The sequence below is a fragment of the Alternaria alternata genome (genome assembly GCF_001642055.1).
Source record: "Alternaria alternata strain SRC1lrK2f unplaced genomic scaffold CC77scaffold_3, whole genome shotgun sequence".
NCBI classification, from domain to species: Eukaryota; Fungi; Ascomycota; class Dothideomycetes; order Pleosporales; family Pleosporaceae; genus Alternaria; species Alternaria alternata.
The window spans coordinates 1,274,555-1,296,012 of NW_017306192.1; the positions used below are offsets into that span (position 1 = coordinate 1,274,555).

General features: G+C 51.2%; 9 protein-coding genes and 1 non-coding gene across 10 annotated transcripts; 5 read left to right on the forward strand and 5 right to left on the reverse strand.

Annotated features, from left to right (window-relative positions):
- The first annotated feature begins 2,145 nt into the window (after window positions 1–2,145).
- Window positions 2,146–3,703, forward strand: CC77DRAFT_540080 (hypothetical protein). Its single transcript, XM_018532076.1, has 2 exons — window positions 2,146–2,453; window positions 2,503–3,703. Exon 2 carries the CDS (start codon window positions 2,616–2,618, stop codon window positions 3,591–3,593), a length of 978 nt encoding a protein of 325 aa, XP_018390103.1. The 5' UTR covers window positions 2,146–2,453; window positions 2,503–2,615; the 3' UTR covers window positions 3,594–3,703.
- Window positions 3,704–4,089: 386 nt separating this feature from the next.
- CC77DRAFT_1017038 (hypothetical protein) lies at window positions 4,090–5,726 on the forward strand. The gene is made up of 4 exons (XM_018524329.1): window positions 4,090–4,523; window positions 4,584–4,690; window positions 4,744–5,161; window positions 5,231–5,726. Exons 1-4 carry the CDS (start codon window positions 4,308–4,310, stop codon window positions 5,291–5,293), a joined length of 804 nt encoding a protein of 267 aa, XP_018390104.1. The 5' UTR covers window positions 4,090–4,307; the 3' UTR covers window positions 5,294–5,726.
- Window positions 5,727–6,008: 282 nt separating this feature from the next.
- On the forward strand, window positions 6,009–7,558 carry CC77DRAFT_1028462 (putative Xaa-Pro aminopeptidase pepP; the record flags this gene model as incomplete). Its single annotated transcript, XM_018526446.1, has 4 exons — window positions 6,009–6,158; window positions 6,214–6,239; window positions 6,292–7,415; window positions 7,464–7,558. 4 exons carry the CDS (start codon window positions 6,009–6,011, stop codon window positions 7,556–7,558), a joined length of 1,395 nt encoding a protein of 464 aa, XP_018390105.1.
- Window positions 7,559–7,562: 4 nt separating this feature from the next.
- On the reverse strand, window positions 7,563–8,743 carry CC77DRAFT_540138 (hypothetical protein). Its single transcript, XM_018532077.1, has 2 exons — window positions 8,573–8,743; window positions 7,563–8,525 (listed from the first exon to the last, which is right to left on the reverse strand). Exons 1-2 carry the CDS (start codon window positions 8,623–8,625, stop codon window positions 7,673–7,675), a joined length of 906 nt encoding a protein of 301 aa, XP_018390106.1. The 5' UTR covers window positions 8,626–8,743; the 3' UTR covers window positions 7,563–7,672.
- Window positions 8,744–9,813: 1,070 nt separating this feature from the next.
- CC77DRAFT_t13 lies at window positions 9,814–9,899 on the forward strand. Its single transcript has one exon. It is a non-coding gene; the product is annotated as a tRNA-Tyr (tRNA).
- A 705-nt stretch (window positions 9,900–10,604) lies between these two features.
- Window positions 10,605–12,062, forward strand: CC77DRAFT_927528 (family 26 glycosyl hydrolase; the record flags this gene model as incomplete). Its single annotated transcript, XM_018533996.1, has 2 exons — window positions 10,605–10,731; window positions 10,789–12,062. 2 exons carry the CDS (start codon window positions 10,605–10,607, stop codon window positions 12,060–12,062), a joined length of 1,401 nt encoding a protein of 466 aa, XP_018390107.1.
- A 502-nt stretch (window positions 12,063–12,564) lies between these two features.
- On the reverse strand, window positions 12,565–13,737 carry CC77DRAFT_1028464 (putative mannitol 1-phosphate dehydrogenase; the record flags this gene model as incomplete). The annotated part of the gene is made up of 1 exon (XM_018526447.1): window positions 12,565–13,737. The coding sequence occupies one exon, from the start codon at window positions 13,735–13,737 to the stop codon at window positions 12,565–12,567; it is 1,173 nt and encodes a 390-aa protein (XP_018390108.1).
- A 928-nt stretch (window positions 13,738–14,665) lies between these two features.
- Window positions 14,666–16,465, reverse strand: CC77DRAFT_1005643 (DUF580-domain-containing protein; the record flags this gene model as incomplete). Its single annotated transcript, XM_018523368.1, has 5 exons — window positions 14,666–14,817; window positions 14,865–15,067; window positions 15,120–15,482; window positions 15,533–16,088; window positions 16,150–16,465. The coding sequence occupies 5 exons, from the start codon at window positions 16,463–16,465 to the stop codon at window positions 14,666–14,668; spliced, it is 1,590 nt and encodes a 529-aa protein (XP_018390109.1).
- A 413-nt stretch (window positions 16,466–16,878) lies between these two features.
- On the reverse strand, window positions 16,879–18,372 carry CC77DRAFT_540512 (hypothetical protein). Its single transcript, XM_018532082.1, has 3 exons — window positions 17,656–18,372; window positions 17,329–17,592; window positions 16,879–17,271 (listed from the first exon to the last, which is right to left on the reverse strand). The coding sequence occupies exons 1-2, from the start codon at window positions 18,201–18,203 to the stop codon at window positions 17,349–17,351; spliced, it is 792 nt and encodes a 263-aa protein (XP_018390110.1). The 5' UTR covers window positions 18,204–18,372; the 3' UTR covers window positions 16,879–17,271; window positions 17,329–17,348.
- Window positions 18,373–19,584: 1,212 nt separating this feature from the next.
- Window positions 19,585–21,452, reverse strand: CC77DRAFT_540469 (hypothetical protein). The gene has a single exon (XM_018532081.1). The coding sequence runs from the start codon at window positions 21,371–21,373 to the stop codon at window positions 19,745–19,747; it is 1,629 nt and encodes a 542-aa protein (XP_018390111.1). The 5' UTR covers window positions 21,374–21,452; the 3' UTR covers window positions 19,585–19,744.
- Between the last annotated feature and the right edge of the window lie 6 nt (window positions 21,453–21,458).

The window sequence follows — 21,458 nt, forward strand, 5'->3', positions numbered from 1 at the left end:
TGGAATGCTTTCTTGCTTCCCGTGTTAAAGCCCTCCCTAGCTTCTATCACAGCATAATCCAAATGAACATTTGTATGACGCGCCTGGCTCTGGCGAAATGTTCTTTTGGGGCCTGTAGGACGTGTTCTTCACTCACACTGGTTTCCTTTGTCATATCAGATCTCGATTTTGTAAATCACATCTACCGTCGAGCACCTAGCAGCGGTCATGATATTCTGACATGTCGAAAAGCTTTGCTCAGCATTCGGGCTGAGGGTAGTGCTGGCTTAGACCGTATGTTCTTCGGGTTTAACACCATGGACATTGGCCGCTAAAGGTGTTTTGATAGCAGGAAAGCATGGCGTATGTAAGTGGGCAACAAGCTTATCAGTTTCACATGTTCAATCAGTAGATTGTGTTGATAGCGCTGTGTTATAAGTAGAGTATTGTTGAGGCCAGTGTTCTTATCATGGAGGTCATTCCGCCAGAGCGTAGTGGTACGTACCCCAAACTTAGTCGTATATGCTCAACATCGAGATCTGAGTAAGCGCTCAAAGCACGGCGGCTTGTACGTGCATATATATTATCACATCCCCATACATGAATTCGAAACACAGCAAACGATCCGCCGGAGTACTTGACTATATCAGGTGCTCAGAGTTACAATTACTTGCGTTGACCCTTGTTTAGAGAAAAGCCACTGGATGCATTATGACGTGACAGAAAGCTTGCTGCAGGGACGGGGGTCACGTAGCGTGAACGTAGTGCTGAGCTATAGAACTACACATTTGTTGGGACGACGGTGCTACATGCACAGTGGCCATTGCCGGATTGTAGAGTCATTGTTGCTTGGATAGGTAGCTGCCAAGTACAGGCGAAAGAGGGGTCAGTGCCGCTGCGGGATGTGGAGGACACGGTACGTGAGCGTTACGGGCAGGAAAGGTCGCAAAGAAGAAAATGCCTCGATCATGAAGAGCGTACTGATCCCTGGTAAATGAGCAACTTACTGGGTAGAAGAAGCTAGCGACGCCGTCGTTCAAGTGTGTCGACTGTCAAGCGGACCAAAGGGCTAAGGTAGCATTCACGCTAGAGTACAAATGCTGGGCATGAGCGTCTGTTTCGGGACCCTCGAAAGTTCTCATAGCCCGGGTAATTTAAGCCATGGCGTCGATGTCATCAACTATTGGCGATGGCTACGACAATAGTCCAGGTTCTCTGACATCTGTCATCCATCGTTTGGTGACATTGCGGTCCGGCTATCGACGAGTGGAACACGCCACCCGAGGGTGAGAGGGCCGGTCAAGACTGCGCGAACACGTGGAGGTGCATCACAGTGCGCATGTTCGTGATTTAAGGGTGGGTCGATTGGCTGCAAGTTGTGCGATCGTAGAGTTTGTGATACAGCGACCCGGTCCCGCGATGCATGCATAGTGTTGCCAGATCTACAGAGGGTGGTGGGAGGGTGTACTGTTACGTGCTGTCATTGCCTGCCGTCCCAATGCGACGGACGTGCGTTAGCCGTGCATTGGCAGGAGGTACTTTGTAGCCACAAACTGCGAGACAATGGTCACGATGGCAGCAATGAAGTGTGAAAGTAGGGGGCGAGGCCAGGTACAAACGTAAGGTAGCCGCGGTTCAGCAGGCAATAGTTATAGACCCGAGTCTGGCCAGGTGCTTCATTTCTCCGAGATTCCTCTTCATCTCCGCAATTACTCTCACATGACAGTCCAGTAGGCAGCTCCATCGTGTCTCCAGGGCTTCGTCGCTTCTTCTAAGGCGCGGCGGACCCTGCAGAACCACGCAGGTGCCCCGCAGTATTGTGCCCGATATCTACAAACTCGCGCACTCTTTCGGAATCCACCCCGGAACTGCTCGAACCTATGCATCTTCTCATCCCGCTGCTGGGTACTTAACAGCTAATTAACCGCCAATCACGACGGCCTGGATCCACCATCTCTCTTCCTTTCTCTCGTCGCCTCGAGAGATGCAGGCTGTTTAGGGAGACTGCTGCGCGTCTTTTGCCTGCACTGTCACGGCCCGGTGGGCCAGCGCTCTAGCCTTGTTCTGCACTCACGAGACCCGCTCTCGGGCCTCGCATCGTGAGTCGACGCTCTCCAGCGCTCCACGTACCCTCACATCGTGACCCGCCAACGCACTCGGCGCGCTTCACCGCGCCTTGTCAGGGTTCGTCCAGCCACTTTACGCTACTCTTCCATGGCCACCGTTTATACAACGCGGCAGCGAGCTTCGGGACGGCGCTTGCATCAAGGTTCCGACCAGCTGCAATAAGTCAAGACGCAATCCTTCTAGCGTCACTTGACCTTACAAACTGAACGCCTCCCCCCAAGGCTATCGATTATCGTATCTTCCATTGTCCTTCTATACATCAACACTCACATCGCCAACCCTCTAACCCCTACGAATACGAGCCTCCCTAGTCGTCACGCTAATCACGCTGATCCTCACATCCAAGTGTAAGCTAATGTTCAGCACTACGCTGGACTTTGTGTTGATCAATTGCAGGCCTCCGACATTTTATACACTACCTCCTACATCAATCCCTTCAGCTCTTGCTCGATACACTTTCCACCTGCAAAGTATATCGGTAGACTTCGGCAGCATATCCACAAGTCCAAATGATCCAAGTGTGCCACGCAGCCCCTCCATACAAGACCGTGCATCCGAGGCGACTCGTACTTGCACCGGTCATTCAAAACCAACAAACCATGGATCCTCCCTCAGCACCCAACCCGGCAGGCGATGCAGGAGTACTACCACATTTCAACAGCCTCAGCATTCAGGACGCACCATCACCACCAACCAATGACACCGATCTCGATGTTTTGACCATGTCACGAGAAACCGCCATGAAATTAATCGCCCGCTCGATAATCGCCATAGCCAACGCAGCCGGCGACGTACCAGCAACACCGCCACTCTCACGGCCTGGAACGCCTGGAGGAAGGGAAAACCATCTCATTCGATCACATCGGCGGACAGCATCCAGGCCAGCGACGCCTATACCCGCTGAAAAAGAGAATCATCAACCCACCGAACTAGCTCCACCCGAAGCGGGTCACGATGAGCCCGTCACTATACACGACATTGGCGCCGGAGCGCAGCCCGAGTCCGTGCAACGAGCCAACATGGCTCGAAAGTTTTTCTCCAAGACAGTGCCTAAAGTCGGTGTTGAGGAGTACATGAACCGCATCCAGAGATTTTGCCCCTTATCTACTGCTGTTTGGCTGGCTGCTGGATCGTACATGCTGCGATTATGCGTTATCGATAGGAGCGTTCCTCTCACATACCGCACAATGCATCGCCTCATCCTGGCCTGCGCTCTCGTCGCAATGAAGGCACTAGAGGACCACCGATGGCCTCAAAAACGATTCGCTGCAGTAGGAGGTGTTGACGAGGCAGCACTTAGCCGATTGGAGCTGTGTGTGGAGTTTTTGCTGTCGTTCGATGTCCAAATCTTCACACCGGAGAAGCTGAAAGATTTGACGCTTCAACTGCAAAAGGCGGGACAGGCAGCGACCATGACATGCAGATTACCGACGTCATTCAACCTAAAGCTGAATAGCCCAAAGATAAGGAATGCACAGGCTGTTTGAATTGAGCGACACAAAAGGCAAGCGTTTCCTTTTGACCGGATTTTAGGATATCCTCATTTAGCATAACAAAGGCGTTTGGGTAGCAAAACACGGACACGATAGCTGGGAAGCTTCTGTACTATAGACACCAAGAGGTGTGTACTGGAAGAAAGTCAAATTTTTCGACGTGCAAACAAAAGCTGCAGCGAGCCCACTTTTGGCGGTTGATTGTGGAGACCCGATGTTGAGGATTCAGGTACCGGCCCCAAAGTGGGAGATAGACGAGTGGAGCAAATCGGATGCTATCTGTTTACGCTGTTTGAAGTGTCATAGCAACGATATGCACGTTAATACAACAAGTAGTGTGGTCAACCATGGAACTGAAGTGTACATGTTTATTGCCATGGTGTTGAGGCGTCGCAATAGAGCGATGATCCCTGCCAATCGCAGATTAGCGTGCGCGGCAACGACGATCGTCCCCTGGCGTCGCCGCATGTTGCTTGATTGATTCCAGACTGCATCCTCTACTCAACACTAACAACCACCGCGCAATACCCGTCTCCACTGTTGCCTCGTCTCGACGCATCTGTTTATCGCATTGAAGATACGCGTAAACTGCGTGTATCGCGCCCCTCGTTCCATTACCGGACAGCAGCTACGACCCACCCCTCCACGCTCGCTTTCCTAGCCACACCGCTGCCCGACCGCCACTCGCTACTATCACAATCCCTCACGATGACTCGGATACTACTTCCCCTCGCGCTCCTCGCCGCTCTGTCTCCACTTGTAAACGCCGGCGTCAAGTTCACATCACCGAGCGCGGGTGACAAACTCACGGCTGGCACAGCCGTTACCGTGAAATGGGAAGAGGGCGGCTCTGGACCTGCGCTGACAGATCTGACGACTTATCAGCTGCAGCTGATTGTAGGAGGAAATGAAGGCTCTGAGCAGGTAGGTTACAATACAGGCACTCGTGGAGGCGCATTGAAATGTTCTAACGATGGGAAATAGTTCGTAGTGGGTACCATTACACCCAGCGGTGCATTCACAGCTGGCAACACAGCTTCGGGTAGGATCGAAGTAGGCATGTCTGAGGACTTGAAGACCGCCAATGCCTAGTATGTTCCCACAATCAACCCAGATCAGCAAGATGCTAACTCGACTGTCACAGCTTCATCAAGATGATCGCAGTCGGAAAGACTGGTGGTCAGCTCGTCACCTACTCTGACCGCTTCCAGTTCTCTGGCTTCACAGGCAAAAACATCCTCAACCCTACTGTCAAGAAGGCTGCGGAGGACATCTCCACCACCGCTGGACCAGCAACCGAAGACACAACGACCGATGGAACCGACCCGGCTGCAGCGGACCCTGCTGAGGGCGACTACGGTGTGACTTACACGATGCAAACGGGCCCTACGCGTTATGCGCCCATGCAGCCTGTACCACCTACAAAGATTACCGCCAAGAACACGAAGCCGCTGTATCCTACCAGCAGCGTCAAGATTGCAAAGTCGAAGCTGCCAATACCGACCATCCAGACTACGCTCACGCAGAGTCAAACATTCTCTGTTAAGAGCATGGAGAACACGGTACGTCATTTGTTGTGCGCAGAGATGCGCGACTTGCTTGCTATCTAGAAGATGTACTGATTGTTTTAGGTTGCCGCGGCTCCTCACGCTACCGACGATATGGCCAAGTACCTCAGACGCTGGCAGGACTAGTCTTCCTTTTTCGAAAAGCATAATCGATCGACCACTCAACGCAACGGACGAAGATGAACGACCAACCTATACCGACTTCGATAGATGATAAACGTTAGCGCATGGTGTGGCTGTCCATTATTGTGTGAAAGATTAAGGGTTGGGGATTTGAAAGCACGAATTGCATTAAACAGCTCGTCGCTCGTATGAACAATGGGTTGTCTTGAGGTATTTTTGGTCTACGCGGAGCGTAAAATAGGTTCGCGCTGAATAATGATGGCATAGCGGACTGGCGTCTGGAGCTCAAGCGTGTTTATTGGCGTTGAACGACTTGTTCTGGGTTGAGAAATTAGACATGATCATGTAGCATTACAAAAATTATCAACCCGACATCCGCTTCACAGGGCGAAGATTTGCGACGTACATCTTTTGACAGTCGGAACGAATAGATGCACCTTCCTTTTTAAAACATCGCGACACGTAGACCGCGGCTACCCGTCAGACGCGTGCGAGCTCACCCCACCACCCCACCTTCCCGGCCTGTAGCTATCGTCGCGCCTAACATCAGCAAAGCTCCTCGAAGCTCCCCATGCGTGCCCTACTACCTCAAATCAGCCGTTCACTTCGACACACTTTACGTGCACGTCAACCATCACCAACAAGACACTCGGCCATCGCGACACCCTGCTTTTACACCTTATCTGCAGAGAGTGGCAGCTGGACAAACGTGCACAAGATGGCTATTGCCGAAAACTATGAAGACGTGCTGAAGGGCAAGTACCCGGCCAAAGCACATGCGAAGAAGGTCGCAGAGTGGATCATTGAGAAGGGCGGTGACAAGAACGGAACAATCTATCTAGAGGCGCAGAAATTGAAGTTGAACGAGGTAGGTGCCCATAGTGATGCTCAGGTTCACAACAGACACTGATTCTCTTGTTTAGGACAATGATGGCGAGGCACCGTTCCGGTAGGTGGTATAGTGATCGAAGAGAAGCATGGGGCTAATTGTCTTTATCCAGTCAGCGACGCTACTTTTTCTACCTCAGCGGATGCGAACTGCCAGACTCCTATTTGGTATATGAAATCGCCACTGACAAACTTACTCTCTTCATCCCTCCTGTAGAACCCGATGAGGTCATCTGGTCCGGCCTACCTATGAGCCCCGAAGAAGCCAAAGCAAAGTATGACATTGACGAATGTCTAACAACCAAGGACGTCAACTCTCACCTCGCCAGCCAATCCGAATCAGCTCAATCAACCATCTATGCCATTCCAGAACAGGTCTCGGATCACGTCACCTTCATTTCTTACAAAGAAAAGGAGTTCAAACAACTCAAGACTGCCATCGAGTATTGTCGCGTCACCAAGTCAGACTACGAAATCGCACTTATTCGAAAAGCAAACGCCATCTCAACAGCCGCCCATGAAGCCGTGATGAAGGCTGCGTCGAAAGCGCAGAACGAATGCGAACTCGAAGCTGTGTTCCTCAAGGTATGCGTAGAGCGCAACGCGAAGAACCAAGCCTACCACTCTATTGTTGCAGCCGGTGAACATGCCGCGACATTGCACTATGTCAACAATGCTGCGCCAATTTTGGATCAGAACCTTCTGCTGCTAGATGCAGGATGTGAGGTCGACTGCTACGCCTCCGATATCACACGCACGTTCCCTGTAAAGGGTAAATTCACAACTGAGTCCCTTGCTATCTACAAGATTGTGCTGGATATGCAACACCAGTGTATTAACGCACTCAAGGCCGGCGTTGTGTGGGACCATGTCCACGAGCTTGCTCACAAGATTGCTATCAAGGGACTCCTGGATCTGGGCATATTGAAGGGCGACGCAGACGAGCTGTTCAACAAGAGGATTAGTGTAGCTTTCTTCCCTCACGGTTTGGGTCACTACCTCGGAATGGACACTCACGACTCTGGTGGTGACCCCAACTACGCGGACAAGGATGTCATGTTTAGGTATCTGAGGAAGAGGGGCACCCTGCCTGAACGTAGCGTCATTACCGTCGAGCCTGGTATCTACTTCTGCAAGTTCATTATCGAGCCGTATCTCAAGGATGAGGAGAAGAAGAAGTACATCGACGAGAGTGTGCTGGAGAAATACTGGAGTGTGGGTGGTGTGAGGATTGAGGGTATGTTACCACGACGAGGTGTATTGATGATATGCTAATGCTTTGCAGATAACGTGCTCGTCACCAAGGATGGACACGAGAACCTAACACCGACGGTGAAGGAGATTGATGATATCACCCAGTTGATCGTATCTGGTCAGTAGAGGCTTACTTTAGATTACTACGATGATGAATCACGCGAAGGAAGCAATTGATACCAGGAAACCATTGCAACATCTCGACAGCTTTGTTTGTCTCTCCTAACCAGTGATTCACGCTCAAGTAGCCATGCAGTACTGGTATCCAGCCCAGAGATTGGAACAATCATCCTTCAGCTTCGAGTTGAGCTGACGCAACTTGGTGAAAGCAATGGGTGCGGACTCGCAGGTGGCGCCTTCCGTAGGAGTGTAGTATCTGGTACAGCCATCTGCTGCGCCTGTAACGTTGGTGTCGAGGATGCCACTATCGCCGGCTTCATTTGGTGTTGCCTGCTTGTTGTCGGTCTGATGTTGATCCAGGTCAATTTTCTGGTTGCTACTATCGTTGTTCTCGCCGTAGTTTCCCCCGCGACCTTCCGTCATGGTAAGTCCAGCAACAGCATTGTTATTGCAGCTACTCTCTCCAAAAGGCTTAATGAGACGATTCGCGATATCGGATGCGTAGCACGCCGTAGCACTATGGCCCAGATTTGGATTTGTGACTTGAGAGCCGGAATTGTAGCGACGCGCCGCTTTGTAGTACTTGCTGTCGTCCGTGGTGGTACTGAAAGCACTAAGCGACTCTTTCAGACTCGTCCGCAATCCCTCTCCTGCAGTACCTTCGTGGATCATGGCGCGGATGTCTTTGGCGGGGCATGGCGAGATGGGACTCTGACCGAGGGGATGACAAGTTGTAGTACCCGCGCCTTGCATAAGACCTGGATTATGTGCGTCGGACTTCGAGGTGGGGGCGCGCACACAGCCCTTGGAATCTTGCATCATTATGGCGAGGATGAACTCCTTCGGGACGCCGGAAACCTCTGACTCTGACTCTATGCAGTCCTTGATGGCCTGTGTTTCCGCGTCGTTGTTGTTGTTGTCGCCCCAGCCGTTGTGCTTGCAGGAACCTTTGATGAAGTCTTGATTGGCATTCCTACTACGGTAAGTCTGTGATACGTCGTCTCCTTGATGGGGACATACCAAGCATCGTCAAACGACATCCACTCAGTCTGCTTTGGCCATCCAGCGCTCATCGACCCGTCGCCGCCAAATGTGATATAATCAGCTCGTGGGGCTAGAGCAGTAGATCTTGCGACATGGAAGTGATGAGGGAATGCATAGCCAAGAGCGATGAAGCTGCTCGCAGCGAGGATAGAAGTTGTCAACATAGCTGCTAAAGTTGAGAAGTTGTCGATTTAACGCGGTTGCTGAGAAACTGGCCTTGAGCAAAAGAGAGTGAGAATACGAAAGGCGTGTAGAGTCTGAAGAGGACAAGAGAAGTGAGAGGAGAAGGTGATTAAGCAGAGTGAGAGGCTGTCGCAGAAGTGGCACAGTGTAGGAACGAAAGTCGAAACGAACGCCGCAAAAGTGCCCACTATTACAATAGAGTCAAAAGACTCTTTTCTCTGATTCATTTGCGTCCACTCAAGATTTTTATAGAAACTTTAGCCTTGCGAGGTGAAGGCCGCAAACACTGCCCGAACATCCCTGTTCGTGATACCAGCACGTGTTCCTGGAGGTTTCCAAATGGAGCGATAATACGCAACAATGCTACTTGAAGTATTCAACCCTTTGCACGTGAATCAAGTTCGGAGATACCGGATGAGGTGTTCTTTTCCTAGGTGCTATCCTATGGCTGGGCGCATCATGGATAGCTGCAGAACGTGGTGACACGAATCACATTCCTCATTCCGGGGTATACGCAGGACGAGATGTTTTCCCCAGATCAGGCTCATTACGACTTCATGAAAAGGATCTGGGCATGTACTCTTCATATTCAGCGAAAGGGCGCAACTTTGGCCGAACTCCAAGAGCAGGAATTTAGGGAAATATGGAGGAGATGGTTCGGCGATGCATTGGACTACAGGTTGATACCTTACGTTTCTGCGTACCCTGAACAGCAAGCATTGCTTCCAGGAAGAAGAACTGATGATTCGAGAACGCACCAAGATCTGTAAGATGGGGTTTCTTGTATCCAGGCCTGCTAATCCTTTTTGAGTTCGCCAGAACCCGACCGTTCAGCCGCAAAGTCCCGCAGACTTTTCCCTTTTCATTTTGAACATCCCCACCTCTACTGCGTACTCCTTTATGTTCAGCCAACCATCTGCCGCCGCAGTTTCGCCCTTCGACCCCTCATTTTGTACATTCTTGTCTCATCTTTATAAAGTCACTCTGGCAAAATTTGCCATCTCAACACAAGCACGGTTTCGTCACGAAACATTCTCCCCGTAGCTCAGTTGGTTTAGAGCGTCTGACTGTAATATCTGCTGTTATCAGAAGGTCCCTTGTTCGACTCATGGTGGGGAGACAACTTTATCTTTTTTCTTTCGCTATGCGTGTTGCATGGTGGGATTGAGTTTTTGCTGGTGTTGAAGAATTGGGTCGTGTTTTAGACGGTGTCATGTGACAAGCTTTTGGTGTTCCTCGGAACGATTTCGATCGTTCCGATGAACGAAACCCTCATTTTCGTATATGTTTTCGAAAGAGCTTCTTACAAACTTATCGCAACATACCATTCACGCGTATCGCGTTGCTATCTCTCGTCAGTTACATCTAGCTGCGGCTCAGTAGTGTAGATTGGGTAGCGCATATGATAAAGAAATGCGCTGAGAAAGAGACGTTCGCGGACATGAATTAACCAGCCACCAGTGAACAACCTCATTGGCGGCTTTTAGTACGGGCAAACACGATCCCTTTAATCTACAGATAGCTAGTCAGAAGATCAAAGCCAAGCCCAGCAAGCGGAATTGACAGCTATTTTCTAGAAGACCTCTGTGGAGCGACGTTCCAAGTCATGCGTTCAAGGCCTCAAGACACGCTAATGTTTCGAAACAAATGAACTGACATATCGCGCATGGAGACGCGGCTCCGAACTTTCCGGGTTAGAGTGGATATGGTTGGAAATTGAGATTGAGGATTGTTGTAGAGAGGGTCAAGTGTTTCGATATATAACGTCCCTTCTTCATCATGTAATCTGGGCATACACGGGCAAGCTCTTCAAACCGGCGATATCATGTTCACTTCAACATATGCCCTGGCGGCACTCTTTACTTTCACCGCAGCTCAATCAGTGACCTACCAGGCTGAGGACGCAGTACTTTCTGGAACAACCGTAGCTACCTCAGTAGCAGGCTACACAGGTAAGCATTCCTCGGGTACTCTCTTATATCCCATTGTAGACTTCTAACACTGTGTAGGCTCCGGATATGTAGACGGTTTCTCCGACGCAACCGACAAGGTCACGTTTCAAATCCCCTCCAATACTACCGGCCTGTATGATCTCAGTCTCGTCTACAACGGTCCCAACGGCGACAAGCAAACCTACATTGTACTCAACGGCGGTTCCGGATCGCAAGTCAGTCTACCAGCTACCACAAAATGGACGACCGTATCAGCGGGACAAGTATTATTTGAAGAGAATGCCAACAATACGATCGAGATTCAGAGTAACTGGGGTTACTATCTGATTGATGCCATCACGCTCTCTCCATCTGCAGAGCGAGGCCCACACAACATAACAGCCGTTCCGGTCAACGCAAATGCAAACGCCGACGCAAAAGCTCTGATGAGCTACCTAGGTGGTATCTACGGCAAGAACATCCTCTCGGGCCAGTACGACCAAGCCTCTCTAGAATGGGTGACAGCCAACGTCGGCAAGACTCCCGCCATCCTCGGCGTAGATATGATGGACTACACCGAAGGTCGCATCGCCAAGGGTGCCTCCTCCAACGATACCACCAGTGCTCTTGCATTCGCAGAGAAAGGTGGCATGGTAACCGTTGTCTGGCACTGGAACGCTCCAGCTGGCCTCTACGATACTGAGGCTCAACCCTGGTACCGTGGCTTCTACACCGAAGCTACCGACTTCAACATTGCGGACGCACTCGTCGACACTACCAACGCAAACTACACTGCGCTTATCAAGGACATTGATACCATCGCAGTTCAACTGAAGAAGCTCCAGGATGCCGGCGTACCCGTCCTCTGGCGCCCGCTGCACGAGGCTGAAGGCAAGTGGTTCTGGTGGGGTGCCCAAGGTCCCGAAGCATGCAAGAAACTCTACCACATCCTCTACGAGCGTCTCACTGTTCACCACTCTCTCAACAACTTGGTCTGGGTGTGGAACTCAGTGGATCCGGCATGGTACCCCGGATCCGATGTTGTGGATATCGTCTCTGCGGATACATACGCCAAGGGTGACCATGGTCCGATTTCTGCCACATACAACGATCTTATCAAGCTTACGGACGATACCAAGATGATTGCTGCGGCGGAAATTGGCAGTCTGATGGAACCGGAACAGTTGAAGGCCTATCAGGCTGACTGGGTCTTCTTTGCTGTATGGAGTGGCGAGTATGTTACTGGCGGCGAATGGAACAGCTTGGATATGATGAAGAGAATTTACAGCGACGAGTACGTCTTGACGCTGGATGAGATTCAAGGCTGGAAGAATGGGAATACAACAGCTTGAAATGGCTAACATTCGATGAGGTGGTATCGTTTATCTTCCATGTAAATATTCAGAAAGAAGACCTTTGAGCGCAATAGAATATCCTCCAGTTGAGCAATCGTACATAACAATACTATATAAATTTGGATAAATTTCTAGCCAATGATCGCTTAACGACATTCTGGGCGACTTAGCAGTAGGAAAGCGACTTATGTGCAGAAGGGCAAGATTGTGGTAAGTTAAATTATATGGCCTGTCACACAAGCATATGAGGAAGAGAGAACGATGAGAAGATGGATAGAGAAATGAAGTTACTGAGAGGGTATATTCATTATCATGTCTCGTTGTCATTATACAGGACATTGATCCCGGTCAATGCCGTAAAAGGTTCGCCACATTGAGCCATCGCCCAGGGCGCTTTTGATCTTCCTCGCTGAAAATTACCATGCTAAGTTCAATATGCCTGACCACTTAGCCTTCATCAAGCCGCACCGACTACTACTTAGAGTTTACCGGCGGATATTCAGCTACCTCCCTGGACCTTCTTGACGATGGCGACAAGACGGTCGAAGAGGGGCTGTCCCTTCTCAATGCCGTTGACCTTAGTGACAACCTCCTCAGCGGAGTTCTCCTTAAGGATCTTGGCAAGTTCGACAGATTCCTCATCGCCCTCAACGTTCTGGAAGCGGTAGGCCTGCTCGACGGCGCCGAGGAGGGCATCAACCTTCTCACCCCTCTCAGCCAGCTGAGCGGCGGGACCAATGAAGCGCTCCTTGCGAGAGAGTTTCCGGAGGGGAGCGCGACCGACACGCTCGACATTGTCCTTGAGAACAGGGTTGGAAATACGCTTGATGATTTCCTCAACGTATGCATCTTGCTCAGCTGTCTCAACGCCGTGCTTGGTGACGATTAGATGGGCAGTCTCCTTGACAGCGTCACGGACGGTGTCGTGGAGCTTCTTGTCATGAAGAACCTCATGGATGTATTGGACCTTGTTCTGGTGTCCGTAGTAGGCGGCAGTAGCGTGAGAGGTGTTGACAGTGAAGAGCTTGCGCTCGATGTAGGGCTCGAGGTCGTCGACGTAGTGGATACCCTTAACATCCGGCTTCTTGCCGCCGTTCTCGAAAGGCTTCTGCTCGACACACCACTCGTGGAACTTCTCGATGACAACATCTAGGCCGCCGTTGGGGGGTTGCTGTGGGACAATGCGGTCGATAGCAGAGTTGGCAAAGCGAGCCTTGCTGTCGATGTTCTTCTTGGTCTCTTCGCTCAGCTTGCTCTCAATGAACCCTCTCCATGTGGTTGTGGCATTGATGGCGTTCTCGCAGGCGATGACGGCGATGGGGTAGTCGAGCGTACGGGCCTCGATAGCCTTGGCGACGGGCTCAGCGACGAACTTGAGGATGTTGGGGCCGACAGCGCAGGTGACGACGTCGGCGCTAGCAATCTCCTGAACGACCTTGTCCATCTCGTGCTTGGAGTTGATAGCACGGTAGTGGTCGATGGTGAACTTGCGCTCGCCGTCGTCACCAATCTCGGTGACAGTGTATGTTTTGGTCTTCTGGAGGGACTCGATGATGCTGTCCATGACGTCGACGAAGACGACCTCGTAGCCAGAGTTGTGAAGGAACTCGGCGACGAAGCCACGGCCGATGTTACCACCGCCAAAGTGTACTGCCTTCTTCTCGTAGGACATGATGTGTGGTTGGTGGGAGTATGTGGAAGGTTCGGATATGTTTAACTAGAGGTTGAGTGTTACTCGAGTGGTCTGGGGTTGAGGTAAGGGAGAGGAAGTTGGAGGGGTAGGTGAGGAAGAGGGGCTTTTGTTGTTGTGTTGATGGTGGGACAGGAAGGCGCGTTGGCGGGGTATATGTAGCAGGAGCCGGAGGGATTTATGGGTTACGTATTGCAATTGGACACAACTTACTTGGCCAGAAGATTCTCTCAGTGGGCGGTGTGCAGGTGAGCCTGGAGGTGCAGTAGGCCGTGGGTGAGAGAGAGGGGAAACAAGTGGTGTTTATGTTGGGGGCGCCCAGCGCGTTGGGTGAAATGGCTAGAAGAGTCCCCGCAACGACAGTGACGACATGTGGACCCGATTGGCTGCTAGGATCAAATGGGGGCAGGCACGAACCGAGACACCGTGCAAAAGCAATCCCAAAGGCGTGGGTGATTGACGTACAGTAGGCTGATAGCAACCTAGCAACATGAAGTTGAACACAATATATTAATACCTCAATGGTGGTGATGCCCAACATTCTACCTGACAGAATCTCGCGATGCGGAGTCTTCTCGGCCGTGGAGGCCGCTCCAGATCGTGCAACTCCCAACATTATGCTCCGCCTCGATCACGCTTTCCATGGTGTGGATGGGGCTGTAAACGTCATACGTCATTGCAATAGCGTGGACGGTGGCCTTGTGGAGACATCGGTACGTTCTCCCGCCTTTAGTTGCGCCAAGCCCGACATCCTGCGTTGTCCATCAGGGCAGCCCCGCCATTGCAACGAGAATCGTGAAAAACTGTGCCGCAAATGATCGCGATCGAGTGAAAGTGGGTATCTCGTGATTATAAAGATTTTATAAAGTTCCGATGCTTCGACGAAGGGTATAGTTTCCGCAGACCCAGTTTATGCGTGGATAGCCTGTTGCACGTGCGGGTATACAGCTATCATGCGGTGGTAGAGGTCTGGGTGCTCGCGCATAAGTACCTCGGGATCCCACGCCATCGCAACGAAAATGGTGTCGATACCGCTGCTCAAGGGCGTGGTGAAGATGTTGCCTAGAACGGTTTAGTGCGAATTTTGCAAATGGTCTCGAGCGACTTACAAATTTGGAGGCCAATCAAAAAGGAGAATGCTACTACAACTGGAGTGTAACCTCCATCTGAATTGTAGGCAGGCGATGTGAAGATGAGGTAGAGGTAAGCCAGAAGCGCGCAGGCATAGGCAATGAACGTGGCTCCCATGGAAAGCACCGGTCCGATCAAGCATTCATTCACCAGCGCATCGATACCGCGGTCCTTGATCATCCTACTCTAGTTAGCTTTGGTGTCTCCGGATCTCGAGCAAATGCTGCACTTACTTCCATGTATCCTTCGCAGCGGCGACGTAGCTCTTTCCGTAGAGCGCAATGTAGCTGAACGCGTATCTGTTCAAGAACTCGACAGCCCAGTTCAAGATGCTAATCAAGCAGCCCAAGACGCAGAATAGGACTGCGCCAACAAGGTTGCCGTCGCTGGCCGCGTTGCGCTGAGCAGCCGAGCAGATTTGGCGCAGGAACTGGATGATGGCCACAAGCAAACTTCCGAGACTGATGCTGCCAAAGCTGTAGGTGACCGAGCGCTTGAAGGCTCCACGGGTTGCGCCCTTGGGCATAGAGTTCGGGTTGAAGTACCATGATCCGTATACGCCGGAGATGGTAGTATGGATTGTGTTCTTGAGCCATCTGTTGCTGTCAGTGATTGAATATGTCCAACTGTAGCTACCAGCACTTACTCTGAGATCCAGTACATGGCAAAGGTAACGAAGACGAGCAAGCCAATAACTTTGCCATTTCCACAATCACCGACACCGTTCCTGCAATTGGAATTGGCGCCGTTCGGGGTATACTGGACATAGATCGACACCAGGGTGACCGAGTACCATGCGCCCAATGCGGCGGCAAGCAATCCTCCTACCAACGATACGATGTAAGTGTGCCCGTACTTCTTCGACACGTCGATGGCGGTCTGCAACATAAGGACACTGAACGGAATTCTAGGAATCCAGCTGATGAAGCAGAAGACATAGAAGACGCTGAAGAGCAGGAAGACTATGCCTCCCGACCAGTATCTCCTCGACAGCATGTAGATGGCTGTGACAAAACCGAAGATGATGTTGAGTATGCCGGTGATCCAGATGAACTGCTTGGTGAACTTGCGCGCAGCCCACATGTATGCATAGCTGAAGACGATGGCTAAGCCCAGGACGAACGCGAAGAGGATGATGGTGTTTGAATTGAGAGCGAAATTATTCGTGTCGCCGCCGTAGATGCCACCGCTGTTGGTTCGCGCTGCAGGATGTATCAGTCTTTATCCAATGGACATTGCGTTGTGACGGGATTGGATACTTACAATATCCCCGAATCGAGATTGCGCTGACCGCGACGTAGCCGAGAAACACTGCAATAAAGAGCAATCCCGCCCACCAGTCGTTGTACTTGGGCTTGTCGAGCTTGAACGTTTGTTCAAAGGTTTGTTTGTTGTCGCCATAGCCATTCTGTTCGTAGCCATTCGGCTGCTGCATTGGCGGTGGGCCTTGAGGCGGCGCATAGTTCTGGCCGTACTGGGGTGGTTGTTGCCCATACGGCTGACCCTTGTATGCGTCTTGGGGTTGCTGGGGTGGCGCACCACCAGTGTAGTAGTCGGCGGCTTCACCTCGTTGCGCCATTGTGACGATAATTGACAGCTTCTTTGATAGACGAAGAATGCGACGATGAGGGGAAGGGGGAAGTCAGGAAAGTAAACAGAAGTTTGGCAGACTAGGGCCGATGATGTATCGCGGCTGGTGCTAGTGAAATCGCTTTCGCGACGCGGTGGTACCATTGGTGTGGCTGAAGATCGGCAATGCGGCTAGTGCGTTCCAAATGGTGAGCGTCATGTCCACTGCACGAGCATGTGAACGCTCTGTGTCGTGGCTGCGATCCATTGAAAAACGCCATGTGCGGCCTAGATCGCGCGGCTGGGAAGCTTGTTTGATGGTACCGGGATGCTTGTCGACGATCCTGATTTCAGCGCAACAACTTGTGCATCGCTCTACGCGTTGGTTCATCAGCTCTAACCTTTGCATGCCTAAGACGAACCGAACCAACGGCCGTCCCACTTTTACTTCCAAATATGCCGGCAGACCATTTTGGCCGTCTTTGCACACGGTGTGTGACAACTGTTTGTGTGGCTGAAATTCTTGGAAGCCGATCGGCCGTCTTGGGTTTCGCACAGTGGTCGCAACATCATTCCACGGCCTGACCGAATGTGCCGAATTTCCGGTACCGCCTTGCACCTGCTGCCAGGCCGTACAAGAATAAGGCTTCGGACCACGAGCGCGGCTGATAATATCGAAGAAAAAAAAGAAAAACTGGTTTTCGTGTCGGTATTGAGATGAAGGAAACGACCATGATGGGTGCGGGCAATGGCTGACGTGCAGATTTTTATACAGATAGAATTCTCGCTAGATACCATAGGTAGGGTATGCATAATCTTGTGTCTCGTTAGCCTATTGACATGAAGCACCGCAGTTACTCTCAGGGTAGGTACTCAATGCGACACGCATTCGTTTACCCTCTGCTGTCGCCAGCTTTCATCTTTTCATCGTCAACCATTTTTCTTCTCTCAGCATTTTCTCTCCCTTTTTTATGGGCCCAAACATAAAAGAAGGGATACACCGTCTCTGGCAAGAGCGTAACGATCATCCCGCCGATACTCCACCAGTTTCCGACGTAGGACCAGTTTTCGGGTACATTGACGTATCTCCAGATGAACACCAAGAACGCCGTGATGCATCCGAGGTATCGTGTGATCCTAATTCCGTTAGTAATAGTCAAGGAAGATGTCGTCCAACCGCCAGAACAAATGTCGACATACCAAATCTCCAAGCTCTGCCCTTTAGTATCCTGCCGCTGAACCAGATACAAGATCTGTCCCCACCCGATCGGCAACTCCAGATACAACCCCGTGAAGAACGCCGTCTTCTGTTCCCTCTCATCCGGCCACACTGTGCCAACCCACCACAAGAATGCCATCCAAGCCGGTACCTGCCACAGCAACTTCACCACGGTCTTTCTCCTCTCCTCCGGCTTGTACGCATACTTAAGCGCCACTGTGACGAACGTGATATCGAATAAGAACCACACAAAGAAGCAGGCCCGTTGAAAAGTTGTCGTGGTACACACATATGCGTAGTAGATCTCATATGCCATGGTCGCAGAAAGAAATTGTACAGTTCCAGCTAGGTAGCGGTCTGAATAGGTCCGGATGGTGTAAAACATATAGCAGAGCGTATAGAGGATACCGCAAGCTATGATCAGGAAGTCGGTTATGAAGAAGTAGGATTCTGGGGGGTTCAGGGCAACGTCAACGGATTGAGGTATTAGGTGGTAGGATGACCATTCTCGGGATATCTCAAACGCCATGTTGGGTTGAATTTGGCGTTCTGATTATGTTGATCAGCGTCAATTTGGGTATATTGTGGGATCAGGTAGTTGTCGACCAGAAAGAACGATGGCAGCAACCCAGCAAAAAGATTGTGAAGAGACGAAAGGAACAGTCACGATGCGAAGACGTGGATTTACTCGTCCACTAAATCCGGAAAATACTGGGTCGAAAGCTACATCCCAATGATGTAGTCAACGCTGACATGCCAAGCTTCCGTCATGTTCCGAGCAAGGCGAACTTCGCAGAAGGTGGATCCGGAGGCCTGAACAGCTCCTTCCGCGTATGCCGACTCCGCCTCCGCCGCGTAGGATGTTCACATGAGTTTCACTCTTACGTGCGACGTCCTGCCTCCTGCTTACGCAATGCTCTCTCATCGCGTGGTTCGTTTCGTAGCTCGTCTTACCCTAGTATGCTCATGGAGGTCGCAAGTGTATGCGTCTCTAGTAAACTCCGCGCGTCGTTCTGAACTAGATATCGTAAGTGGCCGACTGAGAAACGGCTTTTCGTCCGGCCATGCTATGCACAGTCGTCGAAGCCATCAAGTCCGCGTGGTCGACATCCATGCGCTAAACTTTATCGCGTTTAGCGTCCAGCGTACATTACCCCATCCCAGGTGCCAGTAGTGCTGGGATCGTAGATCGTCGTTCATTGCCGCAGCTCGTCATGATTCGTTGCGTTGACCTGGTCATGCCATTCTGTCTTTTCCCATCATTCCCGAGGAAGAAAGCGAATTATCAAACCATCGTCAAGGAATTTCCGCATAGTTGTTCGGTCCCAGTCCTCAATTAAGGTCACTAGCAAGAGTGCGAAGGGGAAATAAATCACAGTAAAAAGGGGTTATTCAGAGATACGGCGTGCTGTAGTTACGAAGGTCTAACCAGAATTGAGATATAACGATGTAGCTTTCAGGACTACGTCTTGGTAGCCTCAAACTTTTCTGCTCATAAAATGCATTCCGAACAACACCATCTCGCAATGCCTTTTTCCATCTGTGACATCGAAGGCCTATCGCTGGGCATACATGGGATCATGCTTGCAGTCTTGTCTAAGATGCGATCGTTCAGAGGCAGCCATAAGCTACCTACACGAAAGGTGGAGAGCCTGACGCAGAGGGTGAGCGATAAACTCACCTGTCGACGACTTACTGGATGACCATACGCAATAGCAACAGAAGAATGAAGTGTTAAGGACTCTTGCATCGGAAAGCAGTGATATCGCTTGCGATTTTGCTAAGCGCACAATCGTTTCCATCTAAGGAAGCCCAGCCTCTTCGTACAAGATAGGCGCGGAATGGAAACAATACGCGACTGGAAAGAAAAGCAATGAACATGACTTTTGAGCTCGAACAGTATCTATACTAACGGATATGGGTATATGGTACGCGAAAAACACTTGATACGCTGCCTATGCGCCATCCGTGGTGGTACACAGTCACCATTGGTGCCCTTCACCAATGCGTTGCGTCGTGTAGTCACCAAGCAGCACCTGGAAGGGATAGGGATCTCGGAAGCTCTCGCTATCAGCCTCTCCTAGGCCCAGGGCTCTTGGAAGGTCTCGGGCTCCTAGGCATCAGACCTTCACCCTGCTCCTTCATCTTGTCCATAGCCTCTTGAACTTGGTGCTGCTTCTTTGAAACATGCTCGTAGCGCTTCTCAACTTCTGCCTCAAACTCTTGCGCTAGCTTACGCTTCTTTTGCCTTGCCTGCTTTGTGCGCTGTACAATATCCTGGAATTGATCGAGGAACCAGTCCCCAGCATCCTCCCACTCGGTAGTAGGTAGAGAGCGGAAGAACTGAGTTTGCTGACCTTCATCAAGGTTCTTCTGTACAAGAGGCAGACGTTCAACGAGCGGTTTTTGGAGTGCGTCCTCAACGAGCATCGGCGGTGGCGCACGAGGATTAACATCAAAGGGTTCGTTCTTGAGCTCTTCGTATTTCTTCTTTAGTAGCGTCTCCGAATCGTAGTCTTCAAGTGGGGCAGCCTCAATGTCTTCAACCGGAGCCTGCTCAATCATTTGCTCCTGCACGACAGGCGCTTGGATAGCAGGTAATGGAGGTGGAAGCCTAGTTGGCGCAGGTGGCTTGATGGACATGATGTTCTGATTGACCGGGGTTTGCGTTCGAGGATCCGGGGCCTGCCGGGTGGGCTTTTGCTGAGAGGTACCAGGCTGAGCATGTGGAATAGGATGGGAATTCAAGTAGGTCGGTGGTTGAGCAGTGACATAGGGTACCTTTCGACTATGATTTTGGTGCTGACTGGCGGGCAGGGCCGGGGTAAATTGCTGGATGCTTTGGGCCCTATGTTGCGAAATGTGTGCGGTTGCGCGCGACTGCTCGCGAAGGTTTGCACCGTGCTGGAACATTTGTGACGAAGCATGCATGTTGTGGCTGACAATTGGAACATTTCGGCCTTGCTGTTGAGGCGGAGGCTGTGAGGCCGCCATGCGTACAGCTTGGTTATTGACGCTCTGGCGTTGAGACATGGGACCACCACCGTTGTGGAAGTTGGGAGCTGCTTCTTGTCCACCTCCCCACTCTGAAAGCTCACCATTAGTGGTGCTCGGATATGAGTCGCCTTCGATGGTTGGGAGTCCTCCGTTGTCCGCGTTTCGCAGGAACGAAATCTTGTCAGCGTTGGAGAGGTGGCCAAGATTGACCTGGTGAAGATAATCTTCATCTTCTTTTGTCAGTCCATAGCCTTCGTAGTCATACTGGTCTTCCAGCTCATCTACTCCGTCTCCGTATTCATCTGCTTCGTCTTCATCTTCCACTTCCGAGCTCTCCTCATAATCCTCAACTTGACCTTGCTGTTGGTGATGTTGCTCTTTCTGCTGGCTATCTTCGACCTGCACAACAGACTGGTTTACTGTGGTGTCGATACTCTCTGCGTCAGTGTCGTAAGGATCACGCTTCTGACCTGGACCCAAACCTGACTGGCGATGTCGGGGAGGTTGTTGCAACACAGCTGAGCTGTTTTTAGCGTTGGTGTATCCGCGCGCTATGGTTTCAGAGGGAGCTTGAGATTGCAGACGATGATGTCCATTCTTTGCGGGTACCCTCGCGCTTGCAGCATTAGCTTGTCGGTCGGGCTTGCCTTGAGGTTGGGCATTGGAAGGACTGCCTGTTCTTCCACGGACAAAGCCTTGCATGATGAATAGTGACCGCAGCAATACAAGCGTACTGTACCCACTGCTCCGTATGCCGAACGTTAGTTGAAAAGGTGTGTTTCGGGCA